We start from the raw sequence: 15,313 nt of genomic DNA on the forward strand, positions 1-15,313 counted from the left end.
TTAAATGATAAAATGCACTTTTTCAATATTTCGTCACCCATCTTGGATTTGAAATTTTTAAATCACTTTAGCGTATTTTAGGGGTCATACTTACATACAATCAAAAATAAGACAACGCAAAAAATTGTTTTTTCGTGATTCGATTATCCGAAGTGAAATTTTTCAGAGGCCTTCGGATAATCGAGTCTGAACTGTATTTGAAATCCAACACTATTCTAGGGGAGATGGGGGTAAGACGGCCACCCTAAGGGAGAAGTCTCATAAAATTTACACAACAGTTTATTTTGATCTCAAATTACGTACATATTGTTCTACTAGTAGTTCATTATAGAAATGACATAAATTAGTTGGTCTGAAAACCAATTTTCAATACTTTTCAGAAATTTTAAAAAAATTATTGAAATCGTATATATATGCAATACGCGGGGTAAGACGGCCAGCCATGTGGGTTAAGACAGTTAGTGCTATAAATTAACTTAATAACTTTGCTAAATCCACCCAAATACCTGCATGGTTGGTTGAACAGACTTTTCTGAACATCACAACTATTTTGGTAAAAAAAATCAAGTTTCAAATGTGAAGTTAAATGCTGTTTACAAATTTCATATTTTGGCTAAGTGAATTTCATATTATTGCGATATGAAACTGAGATTTTTTACTACAAAACAAGCACAATTTGATGCAAAATAATTAGTTAGTGTATTTCGATAACAATAAGTAAATCAAAATTATGTAAACAATATTAAATTAGCGATGTTTATGAAAAGTTTGGTAGGATTTCATACTATTCATGAGTTTTGTTATATCACAGTAAAGAATGTTGTCGAAACGGTAGTTAACAGCATTTTGATTAAAAATAGATAGTTTTATTGAAAATGCTTTTCCCTATCTACAAATATGTCTTAATAGTCAAAAATATAACCTGTACAGTCATCCCTCATATTCGGAACAGTTTACAGATCGGCCAATGTTCAAAAAATCATAGCAATTTGATAAATGAACTTAATGGTTCGCTTTTACCTTCATTTGAAAGCTTTTTTGCGATCTTCCGAATGCTGTATCGAACAACTGCAAAATTTAACTTTTATATCAAGTTTTTGAAGAAAAACTTTGACCCTTGAAATCCACTAATTCGAAACACTTTTTTCTTACGGATGTAAACAAACTTTGGTTCTCTCCATGAGTACATAATTTTTACAACATAATGACTTCACGCACTGAAACCAACGAAACTCAAGCTTAGTTATGTTTTATGAATGGTCTGATAACTTTTTTTTGTGAATAATCAGTTAAATTCAGGTGTTCCACAATTGTGGGAGGCACAATAACATCCCACAATTATGGAACAGGCAATTTGGAGGCAGAGTTTTGCTGCTCTGGATAAAATAGTCTTGAAATGAGGTTTTTTGTTCAAAAAGTACTACTTTTAGTAGTGTAATAGCAAGAGAATGTCCAATGGGGTCCTAAAAATAGTAGAGTCGACAGAAAAGCTGCATTTGCCATGTTATTTACAAATTACCACAAAAGTGTTCCGAATTTGTGGGTGTTCCGAATATGTGGGATGACTGTATCAAATAAAATTTACAAAATACAGGTAGCCGTCTTGCCCCCAAATAAATTATTTTTTTAAACATTTTTTGCAAATAGCTCATCGCATTTTTTAAACATTTCCGAGGGACATAAACTAGGGAAAACTTCAATTTAACGTGAACAAATATTTGAAGACAGGAAAACATATTGTTATCTAACAAAAATGCCTAAGTTGTAATTTATGAAAAAAACATCCAGTTTCAAGTTCAAAAATTATTTGTTTATTTTGAGCTATTTTTAATACTATTTCAAACAATATGTTTGGCAAAGGTTTTTTTTAAATGCATTATATGCATTATTTAGCATGAGGAACAGTATTGCTAAACATTTTAGTAATATTCATTAGTGTACTTATTAAAACAGTGGGGTGGCCGTCTAACCCCCCCTCTCCTCAAAAAAAAAAAAAAAATCAAACCATCCACATTAACGACCCCCGGGTCTTTTGTGGTCTCTATTGCAAGTTTCTGCTCGAACCTAGGAGTCTGAAGGCTTGAATGGAGAGAGCACCCAAACCTCTTTCTACTCCAAGGAACCTTCCACCCCAGTGTTTGAACTGACGACCTTTGGATTGCGAGTCTAACCGACGCCAGCGATTCCACCGGAGTAGGCTTGGTTTGGTGTGTTGTTTGTACTTATGGCATGGAGATGACTCCTACACCTGGAATGACTTAACGGCCTAACAACAACCAAGGCCGGGACCGACATTTTACTTCCTCATCCGATGGAAGGTTGGAGCAGATGGGAATCGAACCCAGAATCATCCGCTTACAAAGCGAACAGCGTAACCATTCGGCCACGCACCCCCCTCCCCTACATTTATCAAATAACAACCCGGGCAGGTGGGAATAACAGGGAGAATACCATTTCAATAACAAATCGGCAATCATCCCAAATCCTGTTATTGAAATCTTCTTGTCCCATACATACATGTAAATCGGCAAAAATGTCAGAAGTTGGAAGGATCATACACTTTTTTTAAATCTGTTTTCAGGGCACTAAAATATACATTTTCATCTATTAACAAAACAAATTTGAAGACATTTGGTTGTATCATTACCGAGATATAGCTATTTGAAGTTAGCAGTTTCAAAAAACGGGTGCCACGATATCTCAACACTGATTTGACCAAATCGGATCAAAATGTTGGTGAAGACTCGGTAAACCGGTTGTTTGTTCATGACGAAAGCCGATTTCCAAAATGTTTATTATAAAAAGAGATAAAAATATTTTTTTGATTCAAATAAAAAATCGTCAGTTTTTGATTTTTGTAATTTTTTAAAAAGCAAATTTTCAAAATCGGGCTTCGTCATGCACACGGAATATGTCTTGAAAGTGTTCACCCCAAATTTCTGACAAATTGGTCCATCCCATCTCGAGATATCGTGGCACCCGTAAATCAACTCGATGTTCAGAGAATAACGCTCACAAAGTTTGACAGTTTGCTTTGCGCATGGTAAAAATTCAAACTTAAATCTTCTCTTACTCCGTTTAATTATGAAAAATCTTCATGAAACATTCAGGAACGATTGAAAATCATCTTTATAGTGGATTTAATAAATGTTATCCAATATGAAATTTTGTGATTTTCTACATATATGTAACCCCTTAAGTAAAAACAAATTGTGTTATCATAACAAAGTTTGTCATTAATTGAAATTTTTCAATAAAATCTAATACCATTTAATTTGATTTCAATCATGTTTTGTTATCCGTTTGCTTTGATTTTTTGTTATTGGTTTGTTATTGCAAGATAAAACAATAACAGTTATTTTCAGTACGATTTCCCTGCAATTATCTGAGTTATTATAACAGCTAATCTGGGCATTTCAATAACGTGTAGAGATCTTGGTTTAACAGGTTTGGATCTTCTCGTGTTATCATGAGTTATTAAATCGTTGCAAAACTTGTTATTCTTGAGTTATTCCCACCTGCTCGGGAAAGAAAAGCCTTTGTGGAAGTTTTGGAAGCTCACCCATTAGCAAACTTCATTCATAATGCACACTACCGAGGTTTGTGGGCGTGATACATTTTATTACCCTGACAAAACGTGAAAAGGTGAAAATTACTATCGCACGTCGTCGAGTTCGTCGTAACAGCTTGCTAGTTCTGTACAACCAAACTTGGAGAAAAGTTGAAAAACAATAGTTTTCTTCGCTTCTTGCTACGGAGGGGTTGAAGGAAAATGTTGGTTAGTTCTTTCGGAAGCAGATTGTGGAAACTGATGATTTGCTGTCAAGATAGCTAATGTTATGTTTTGACAAGGAAGTTTAAATGATTTATGTCAATCTTTAAGACAAACAATTTAAAGGATTATGCAAAAGCTTGCATAAGATCACCAAAGTGTTTACCGACGATAATCGATTTGCGACAGCTATTAGCTTCAGTAACAGTTTTAAACTCACCGAGAAAAAAAACCATCTCAAGTCATTAGTTCCAAATCCTGCGAAAGCGTGACGACCGTTTCCGTCCAACCGCCGCCGTATGACAGATGGATGTCTGACCCGAGTGTGTGGTACGCTGTGTCTTATCTTCATCTGTGCACCTTTTATAGCCCAAAAAAACGGATAGATTTTACTTTCCTCGAGGGCAAAAACTATATCTCCACTAAACAGCACACGCTACTTCAAAAAGCCAGACCAGTTGTTGCGCTCTGTTGAAGTGGTTTTGTCGTTTTTTTTTTCTAGTCCACCTTTAACGTTCATTATCTGGGGCTAACCCCTCTGAGTCTGCTGCTGCTATGGATATGCTAATATTTACATAAAATGCAGTTTTATATGGTGTTTGCTACGGCATTGGCCAAAGGTAAACAACGCGAAAGCATTTGAACGCGTGTGACTACCACATTTTTTCACCTATTCTTTCGATGATGGCTTGTCAGTTACGCAGTTGTCATTGATCTTATCAAAGTTCAGTTGATGGGTGTAACGGGGACATTTGGCGAGAGTTTTTAGAAAACTTATTCTTATTCTAATAAAATTCTAAAATAACTATTAAATTAAATGAATTTCTTTGTAAATATGCAATGCAAAATCAACCGTAAGATTAAACTGAAGAAATATTTCGAAATGTGAAACCACAAATGTGACATGTTTTCCAAAATCTGGACACATTCTATCAAAACATCATCCAGCAACTAATAAACAACACACGCATTTACGCAAACCCCACACTACACAAGTTCGAAAATGTTCCCACAATAATAATAATACCGCTCATCAAAGTTCGTTTCCATCGCCAAAGTAAACATCCACCCAGTCCAAGTCGAACATTCACCGGGGCAAAGCAGCTGCTGCTGCGACTGGATCCCATAAGTGCTTACTTAGTGCTGCCGGAAAACCATCCCGAAAAAGTGTATAAAATTTTGCGATGAATCAGCGCTCTCTCTCGCTAGCCAAGTTATAAGTATATATACTAAAACCGTAACGGCGGTGGTCTAGTCCACGCGCGCGCGTATTGCATAAGACAAACTCATCAGGAAGCCCGGCCCGGAGAGTGTGGAATTTGCGGCAGGCAAGCCGACGTGGATTAAAGAGTTTGTTTCTACTTTTCCCATCCCGTCGTCAACTAGCAAGAAGAAGAAGAGGAGGGCTTCACCCTCGCGGTTTTTTTTTCTGATGGTTTTCTGGTGATTTGAAACAGTCAAATTAAGTGTAGTACGGTGTCATACATTTTCGTCAAAGAAACGAAAAAACACGACACAGTTTGATGAAAAAGAGAAAAAATAATATCAAATCAATATGACGACTAACACAGTTTTGGCAGTAATAAAATAAAATCATTACGATTAGAAATGGATTTAAGATTTGCAAAAAGATTTTTTTTTGTATTTTTAAGTGCATCATCAATAATTTTCAAAACACTCTTTTTTACAAAACCAACATATTTTAATTTATTTTGTTTTTTTTTATCTGCCAATGACTCCAAAATAGCTTCTTTTAAAAATAAAGAATGAATGAAGTGCTATTAAAATATTCAAAAAAGCTATGTAACAAATCCAAGAAAAAAAAATGTTCTGCTAATACTAAAAGCTTTTCAAAATATAAGTACCGTCAACTGGAATAAATCATGACTGATTCTGAATGGAGATAGTCTTTAATATAGGAATTTAGAGCATTTTACTTTAAAATGCATGTATTTGATATAAATATCAAAATATTGATCGACCAAATCGCTCACTGCTTGTGAACTAAACCGTGAAACGATTTGATTGTCACCGAGCGAGTAATAACCGATCATTGAACCGAAAATCAGGACTAGATATTTAATTTTCCGGGAATCGAGGATTGAATTCTGCAATTTCTTGGGATTACCCGGGATTTTAAGCTGTTTTGGTAATTTTTTTTATATGTTGACAAACATTCCAAAGAATTTCAATAATAATTTAGTATCAAAATTTCAATAACTTTGTGGAATGTTCTCCTTGTTTCAACAAGCTTTTTCAATATTTTTTTTAAGTTCTCACTGAATGATTTTTCTGAGTTAAATGAATCTGTCTGCGTTGTAGTTGTTCGTAGAAGACTTTAACTTGTTATTTGGTTATTCTTTTCCAAAACAAAAGTTTAAATATAAACAATTGGCGTTCCTAAACATTATGTCTATTCGAAACACAAATTTATCTGAAATTAAATTTGAAAATTACCTTGAAGAAGATAAGTCTACTTCTTCAGCTACCTTGGTTGTTTTGACATTGCTAATTTTTTGGAAATTTTTAGGTTCCTAAACTTGGTATTCGTATCATCAATTAAATATTTTGGTTTTTTACAAGTTTGATTTTACAACTGAGTAATTCTCTACCAAAGCCGGAAATAGATTGTATATGATTTTTTTTATTTTGCTCAAGCTTTGTCTGGGTCTTACCTATTACCAAAGAAGCTATTTTGTGTCATTGGTTCACTCATAAAAGTCTCCATACAATTTTGGCAGCTGTTTATACAAAAATAGTACGTAAATATTCGAAAATCTATAACTTTTCAATGCATTTTCTGATCAATTTGGTGTTTTCGGCAAAGTTGAAGGTATTGTTGAACCTGTTCAGAAAATAAATAGGCACACGAAAAAAATTGCAGCTTTTTTTATTTACTTCTTTTACAAAGACTCGATTTAATGAAAAGGGCTAAATATTCAATATTACGCCCTTTTGAAATGCTAGTCATGATTTTTTTCTGTATCTCAATAACCAGAGGTCCAATCTTCAATGTTTCTTGGACAATTTTGTAGAAAATTTTCTGTACTTCTCAAAAAAAAAAAAAAAATCTGAAATGGTCACTCATGGTCACTATTTTGTAAAATCGAAAAGCTGCTAATATTTCGTTGAAATCAAACTTTCGGTGGCTATTTCTTGTAAATGGAGCCGTGTATCAAAAAATCTGTGAAATACTTTGCGATTGCAAATTTAAACTCACAAAAAAGAAGTAAAAAATAATGCATGTATGAAACTTCCATTTTTCCAAAAATCACTATTATTTTCGAAAATCCTCAAAATGGGGACCCTAATTGGTTGCGGTTTTTGGTCCCCTAAACATATATAAAAATCTCTAAAATAAAAATAACGGATTTTAGGCAATCGAGTGTTTGTAAAAAAAACAGTTTAATGAAAAATCGGTAAATTTTTTTTTTCGTGTGCCTCTTTTTTCTAAAAAGTCAACATCAATATTTGCCGAAGACACTAAATTGATCAGAAAATTTCTTCAAAAGTTATAGATAGATTTTCGAATATTTACTTACGATTTTTTGTATTGACAGCTACCAAAATTGTATGGTGACTGGAATGGGTAAACCAATGACACAAAATCTGCCCATCATTGAAAAAACGGCTAATATCCACTTTTGGCAAAAACGAGATATTAGCACCAGGTGGTAGGGGATGTTCTAACGCACCTTCTGGAATTTGAATTTCACTGAAATAATGTTTAGACTTGGCTGCCGATGCGAAAAACCAAACGGCTAATATGCCACTCTTATGGGAAATTGCCTTGACGGAGATTTTGTGACAAACACTAAAACGCGCTTTTCTCGGAATACTTGATTTGGCATAATAGCCGAATTTTCAATTATGGGCAGAAATAGCTTCTTTAGTCATAGGGAAGATCCTGACAAAGTTTGAGCCAAAAAAAAAAATCCAAAAAAAAGGTCAAAATCAGGCGACTCGTAGAGAGTTGCTCACCTACTGAATTGGAAAATCAAAGAAGCATTGGTAGCATCGAACTCAAAAAATTGTTATTTATTTGATTTCTGAAAATGCAATCTAATTCTTCTTTTGTCGCTGATTGTATTTTTATTTTTTTACTTCAATATTTATAAGTATCAAAAATCTCGGGAGCCTCGACCAAATTTCCCGGGAATCGGGAGGCTAAAAAATAGTCAATTTCTCGGGAAATTTGTCCTGGAAATTTCCGTTCGTCACTGTTGGCGGCTAGACTGGCTGCGTAAATTTGACAGCCCTGCTCGCCTGCCGCAACCAGCTTGCTGCGATCGAGCGCAACCCTGCGAAACGTTTTTCGCGCGCAACGGCGCGACGTTGCCGCGACGAGCCACGAACGAAACACGAACGACGACCGATGACGACGACGACGACGACGAGAGAAAAAACCGCCATTTTGCGGTACCAGTTCCTTTTCACCCTCGGAAGAGTTCACACGCTTTTAAGTTAAATAGTTAATTAAAGTAGTGTTTTAAGAAGTCCGAGTGTTTTCTTCATCACACCCACGGCCATCGGATCCAACATACAGTCCACCCTTGAACATTCCGCCTTTTTCCGTGGGGCCAACGTGCCGGCCCGAACATTGGTCCAATCGACCCGAATTTGGACATCCGGCGTGGATGTGGTGAAGAAGCCCGGTGAAAAGAAGGAGGCAAAGGCCTCGAGTGCAAAACGGACAGTTCCCGTGCAATCCAACTCCGGTGAGAGAGACGTAGCCGCGAGTGACAAGTGCGAGACGACACGGTCTCGATTCCCGAACATTCGCGATATTCCGACGGAGGCAACCGGCCTCATTTCCCGTCGCGAGTGTTCAAACAAAGTGAAAAAAGAACAAGTGTGAAGTTTAAGTGAAAAATGCCGCCGAAAGTTCAACGAACCCCGGCGAAGAAGCAGACGGAAGAAGATGAGTTGGACGGCCTGATCCACCTCCGGAACCAGGAGATGGACACCCTCGAGGAGCTCCAGACGGAACTCGCTGGTTGGGCACGAGCTGATCGCACGGCTTCGGATGTCCGCTCGCATCTAAAGAACCTGGAGCGGATCAACAATGACTTCGGTAACCTCCACCAGCGAATTGTCCTCCTGACGGACTCCAAGACTCGAGATCCACACGACGCAAAGAGGAAGGAGTTCAGGAAGCTGCACGATCAGGTCTCCAGAACTCTCGAGCGATGAGCGGATGACCTCGCACCCGCTGTCGCTGTAGGGCCATCCACGGCACTCCAACCAGCCAGGCCCCAACCGGTGATCATCTCGCAACCCCTGCCCAGAATCATCCCAAAGTTCGACGGCAAGTACGAGTCCTGGGACAGATTCAAGGTAATGTTTAAGGACGTCGTGGACAAGTCGAACGAACCGGCCAGGATCAAGCTCTACCACCTTGAACAAGCCTTGATCGGAGAAGCTGCAGGTTCCATCGACGAAAAGACCATCCAGGATGGCAATTACGAGCGAGCCTGGGAACTGCTGGAAGAGCGGTTCGAAGACAAGCGGCGGATGGTCGATCTCCACATCGGCGGTCTGCTGGGAGTGCAGAAGTTGGAAGAGGAGAGCCACGCGGACTTGAGATCCCTGCTGGACAACTTCACTGGACACGTCGAGAACCTCAAGTTCCTGGGCCAGGAGTTCTCCGGAGTGTCCGAGCAGATCGCCGTTTACATCTTGGCACACGCGCTGGACGAAGGAACCTACAAGCAGTGGGAGGCGACCATCAAGCGTGGGGAACTCCCGAAGTACGAAGCGGCCATCCAGTTCCTGAAGGACCGAGTCTCCGTTCTGGAACGGTGGGAGGCCACGAACAAGTCGGTACCGAAGCAGCGAAAACCAGCCAAGCCCTCCGCCAACAAGCCGTCTCAGCGAGCCAACGCGGCCACAACACCGTCGCAGCCGGAATTCCGGTGCGAGATCTGCGCCGAGGCACACCAAACGTTTCGATGCTCAACGTTCCTCGGATACACGGTGGCCCAGCGAAAGGACAAGGCGAGGGAGAAGAACCTGTGCTACAACTGCCTGCGGCCAGGACACTCAACGAAGCGGTGCTCGTCCAAGTACGCCTGCGGTAAGTGTCAAAGGAGACATCACACAACGCTGCACGAACCACGAGAACAGCAAGAACCTGCGCAGAAGCCGGCCACTCCCCAGAGTGTGGCCCCACAAGTGAACCAGCCGCCAGTGGTCCAACCCGCTGGCACATCTCAGCAGACGTCCAGCCAAGCGACCTGCAACCACACCCAGACGGTGAAGACCGTGATGCTGCTCACCGCGGTCGTCAACCTGCTCGACGGCCAGGGCCAACCCGTGCCCTGTCGCGTCCTCCTCGATAACGGTTCCCAAGTGAACTTTATTACGCTCACTATGGCCGATCACTTAAAGCTACAACGAGTTGCTGCCAACGTCCCGATCTGCGGCATCGGGGCCGTGAAGACCTACGCCAAGGAGTCTGTCACGGTCGAGCTCAAGTCCCGAGTCAGCAACTTCTCCGTCAACGTCGAGTGCCTGATCGTGCCGAAAGTGACCGGGATGGTTCCAGCTGTGCCAGTTGACATCAACGAGTGGCCGATTCCTGTCGGCGTCCAGCTGGCCGACCCAGCATTCCACAAGCCTGACCGCATCGACATGCTGCTGGGGGTCGCAATGTTCTTCCGGTTGCTAAAATCGGGACAAATGGAGTTAGCTGGCAATCTACCGGAGCTGCGCGAGACTCACCTCGGCTGGGTCATCGCCGGAGAAGTTGGAGACACCGTCCCAAGCCCGCAGTACACGCACACTGCCACACTCGACGACATCAACGAAGCGATCCAGAGATTCTGGCAGGTCGAGGACATCGACAGTGCCCCAGCGGTCTCCACCGAGCAAGAAGAATGCGAGGCGTTCTTCGCGTCCACCCACAAGCGGGATCCAACTGGCAGGTACGAGGTACGCTTGCCATTTCGTCCAGTCGTAGCCAAGCTCGACGACAACCGCAGCCTCGCTCTGCGGCGCTTCCTGTCGCTGGAGCGACGACTCGCCCGAGATCCTGCCTTGAAACTGCAATACGGTGAGTTCATTAGGGAATACGAAGAACTGGGGCACTGCAAGTCGGTTGAAGAGGCCGACGACTTACCGAATACGAGCCGCTACTACATGCCCCATCACGCTATCCTGCGCCCCTCGAGCTCCACGACGAAGTTGAGGGTCGTCTTCGACGCATCTGCAAAGATGTCCCCCACGAACGTGTCCCTGAACGAAGCCCTTCAGGTCGGAGGCACTGTCCAGAATGATCTCTTCTCGATCCTTCTCGCCTTTCGAAAGCACCCTGTCGCCTTCACCGCAGACCTCTCGAAAATGTACCGCCAGATTCGCGTGGCCCCGTCCGACACTCGCTTCCAACGAATCTTCTGGCGGGCCGATCCGTCCGAGTTCATCCGTGTCCTGGAACTCACCACGGTGACCTACGGAACCGCGTCCGCACCCTTTCTTGCTACGCGATGTCTGGTCCAGCTCTGCGACGACGAAGGTGAAAATTTTCCGCTGGCTGCCAAGATTGTACGCGAGGCCTGCTACGTCGACGATATCTTGTCTGGTGCGAGCTCCCCCAAAGAAGCGCTCGACTGTCTGACGCAGCTGCAAGGCCTGCTCAGTCGCGGCGGATTTCCTATCCACAAGTGGACCTCCAACGAACCTGCGGTGATGGAACGCATACCTGAAAGCGATCGAGAGAAGCTGATCGATCTGGACGGATTGATCGGCGGTGTGGTCAAGGCCCTGGGACTCTACTGGAGTCCAGGAGACGACGAGTTTCGTTTCACCGTCACCCAAGCTGAAGCAGATGCCACCAAGCGCCGTGTCCTCTCGGAGATCGGCAAATTCTACGACGTGCTGGGACTCCTGTCGCCGGTCATCATCAAGGCCAAGATCCTGATGCAGCGAGTCTGGCTCGCTGGTCTATCGTGGGACGTTCTGCTGGAAGGCGGAATGATGGACACGTGGCACCAATTCCAGTGCGCACTCCCCGACGTGCGCGACATCCGTATCCCTCGGTACGTGATCGGGCCTGGCAACCCGGGCCTGGAGCTTCACGGATTCAGCGACGCCTCCAAGGTCGCCTACGGTGCGGTGACCTACGTTCGCAGTCCTCTCCCGAACGGCAAGTGCAAGATGCGGCTGCTTTGCAGCAAATCGAAAGTGGCGCCAACCAAGCCACTGGACATCCACCGACTGGAACTGCTTGCCCTTCGACTGCTTTCGAGGTTGGTGGTGAAAGTCATCGCGGCGCTGAATCTCCCGTTCCGAAACGTGGTGCTGTGGTGCGACAGCCAAGTCGTGCTTGCGTGGATCAAGAAACCGCTGGACCAACTACAAACGTTCGTGCGCAACCGCGTCGCGGAGATCCGGAAAGAGACCAGCGGCTTCATTTTCAAATACATTCGCTCCAAGGACAACCCGGCCGACCTGATCTCTCGCGGCATGTTTCCGGCCGCCCTGATGAAATGCGGTAAGTGGTGGGAAGGACCAGAGTTTCTTGAATCCATCGTGTACCAGGAGGAACCTACAATCGAGATACCGGACAGTGAGTTGCCAGAGTTGAGAACAGTGAAGCTAGTTACCTTGCTGGCCTGCAACACGACCGACTTCCCGATCTTCGAGGACTGCAGCTCATTTCGGAAGCTGCAGCGGATAATGGCGTACGTGCTGCGTTTCGTGAACAATTGCCGGATCAAGAACCCCACGGAACGAACTCGCCTACGCCATCTCACCGTTCCTGAGCTGCGGTCGTCCCTGAAGCTGATCGTGAAGGTGGTGCAGCACGACGTGCTGTCTCAAGAGATCCAGCAAGTGGCCGAGAACGACACGGCCGGGCGTCTCCAAGGGTTGACGCCGTTCCTACACGAAGGCCTCCTACGAGTTGGAGGAAGACTACAGCATTCCGAGCTGCCGTTCGCAGCCAAGCACCAGCTGATCCTGCCCAAGCACCGAATTACCAACCTGATTGTGAAGGCTTACCATGAAGAGCACCTGCACGCGGGGCCGTCGTCCCTGCTCGCAATCCTGCGGAGACAGTTCTGGCTGCTCGACGGACGGTCGACAGTTCGGAGCGAGACGAGAAGCTGCGTGACGTGCTTCCGCGCGAAGCCACGCAGTACGAGCCAGCTGATGGGGAGACTGCCGTCCTGCCGTGTGACCGAGAACCTTCCGTTTGACGAGGTCGGCGTGGACTACGCCGGACCGATTTCTGTGAAGGTAGGAACCCGGAAGCCACAGATCGTCAAGGCATACTTTGCCGTCTTTGTTTGCATGGTGACCAAGGCGATCCACCTCGAACTTGTTTCGGACCTCACGACCGAGGCATTCCTGGCCGCCCTCCAACGCTTCGTCAGCCGACGCGGCGTGCCTCGCCGAATCCACTCGGATAACGGTACAAACTTCAAGGGGGCCAAGACAGAACTTCACGAGCTGTACGTCCTCTTCAACGAACGCACCTTCACCGACCGGGTCCAGATGTACTGCCAGCCCAAGGAGATCACCTGGTCGTTCATCCCTCCCGGCGCGCCGAACTTCGGTGGCCTTTGGGAGGCCGCTGTAAAGAGCACGAAGTACCACCTGAAGAGGATCCTCAAGAACGCACAGCTTACCTTCGAGCAGTACGCGACCGTGCTTGCGGAGGTCGAGGCCGTGCTCAACTCAAGGCCGCTTTTCGCAACGTCAACCGACCCTGCGGATCCGGAAGTCCTGACGCCGGGACACTTTTTGAGCGGCCGTCCGCTGACGGCAATTCCGGAACCGGCGTACGAGGGAACACCGACAAACCGGCTGTCCAAGTGGCAGCACCTGCAGCTCTTGCGAGAGCACTTCTGGAGAGCTTGGCGACGGGACTACCTGACGACCCTCCAGCCAAGAGGAAAGAACCGGAAGGAGATGCCGAACGTCCGCCCTCAAATGGTGGTCCTGCTGGAGGAGAAGAACGCGCCGCCGCTTGAGTGGAAAATGGGAATCGTGACGCAAACTTACCCTGGACCGGACGGTCTTGTGCGCACTGCGGACGTGAAGGTCGGTGGAACCGTCATCCGACGACCGACTTCAAAGCTGTCCGTCTTGCCGATCCTGGACAACGAACCCGAAAAAACTGCTGCGTCTTCGTCCCAGCCAGGGGGGAGGATGTTGGCGGCTAGACTGGCTGCGTAAATTTGACAGCCCTGCTCGCCTGCCGCAACCAGCTTGCTGCGATCGAGCGCAACCCTGCGAAACGTTTTTCGCGCGCAACGGCGCGACGTTGCCGCGACGAGCCACGAACGAAACACGAACGACGACCGACGACGACGACGACGACGACGAGAGAAAAAACCGCCATTTTGCGGTACCAGTTCCTTTTCACCCTCGGAAGAGTTCACACGCTTTTAAGTTAAATAGTTAATTAAAGTAGTGTTTTAAGAAGTCCGAGTGTTTTCTTCATCACACCCACGGCCATCGGATCCAACATACAGTCCACCCTTGAACATTCCGCCTTTTTCCGTGGGGCCAACGTGCCGGCCCGAACAGTCACCATCTAATCAGTACTCTTCGTTCAGAGCAAAAAAATACACAGTAAAAAATAATGTAAATTTGGAAGCTGTGATTTGTAACCTCATTTTAGATTGAAAAAGTGACATTACACCAGAAAAGTGGTAAAATTACACATTTCCAGAGGTAAAATTACACCTTTTTTCTGACATTAAAGATGTACTCTTTCCCAGATGTAATATTGCCATGATTTTTTTTCTGTGTAGTATTATCAGTTTGAATATGAATTTTCGCCAATTTCATCGTTATTTATATCTTAGAGGAAATAGCAGGATTCTAACAAATGATTACTATTTTAAAATTTGGATGTTTTAATGTTAAACACAAGTTAAACACAAGTTAATCAAACATTTTAGGAAAACCTACACTTTACACTTTTAAAATATCATTAGATTGGACCGAATGGTTTTTCTCTAAAGTTTGTATGGAGAATAAGTGCAAGAGCAAAGAATGACCCTAATTCTCTATACAAATTTTGGAGATAAACCAACTGGCTCTGTCTTAATATTTTTGAAAAAAACAAATTAAACGAATTTCTTGGGACCCCAAAGTTCAAGCTTCTCCTCGAGTTGAGCCTGCGTAGTCATTTATGATTTTTTTTTGTAGATCAGTGTACAGAACCGGATGGGCCGGATCACTCTGGAGAGTTCCGGACAAATTGAAACGCGAGCGTAGAAACAAAACGAACTTTATTTGCTCTACTCGTACACGGAACGATCTTCTTCAACGGACACTTTATTTGGATCTAATTACTACAAAACTACATGCAACATACATGGATCAGATCGGTGCATCTTCGCGCCACCGATCGCAGTAAGCTGGGAGGGTTAATTTGGTGAGAGTGGGACCACAGAGAAAAGTTAAATTAGAGAGAAAGAGCGACTTCAGAACTGCCACCTAAACAGGCGAGAATTAGTACGCGCGGGGTAGCACCAGCCGCGCGTACCACAGTACATCATTAGTCGTCTCTTTTGCTTACCTCTACCA

The 15,313-nt window shown here is 44.1% G+C and overlaps 1 protein-coding gene across 1 annotated transcript; it reads left to right on the plus strand.

Annotated features, from left to right (window-relative positions):
- Nucleotides 1-10,987: 10,987 nt before the first annotated feature.
- Nucleotides 10,988-13,951, plus strand: LOC119766037. The gene has a single exon (XM_038250389.1). The coding sequence runs from the start codon at nt 10,988-10,990 to the stop codon at nt 13,949-13,951; it is 2,964 nt and encodes a 987-aa protein (XP_038106317.1).
- Nucleotides 13,952-15,313: the final 1,362 nt, after the last annotated feature.

Source organism: Culex quinquefasciatus, chromosome 2 (genome assembly GCF_015732765.1).
Source record: "Culex quinquefasciatus strain JHB chromosome 2, VPISU_Cqui_1.0_pri_paternal, whole genome shotgun sequence".
In the NCBI taxonomy this organism is placed as follows: domain Eukaryota; kingdom Metazoa; phylum Arthropoda; class Insecta; order Diptera; family Culicidae; genus Culex; species Culex quinquefasciatus.

Coding starts and splice junctions, on each gene's coding strand:
- LOC119766037 (XM_038250389.1), top strand. CDS start 10,988: ATGTCCCCCACGAACGTGTCCCTGAACGAAGCCCTTCAGGTCGGAGGC.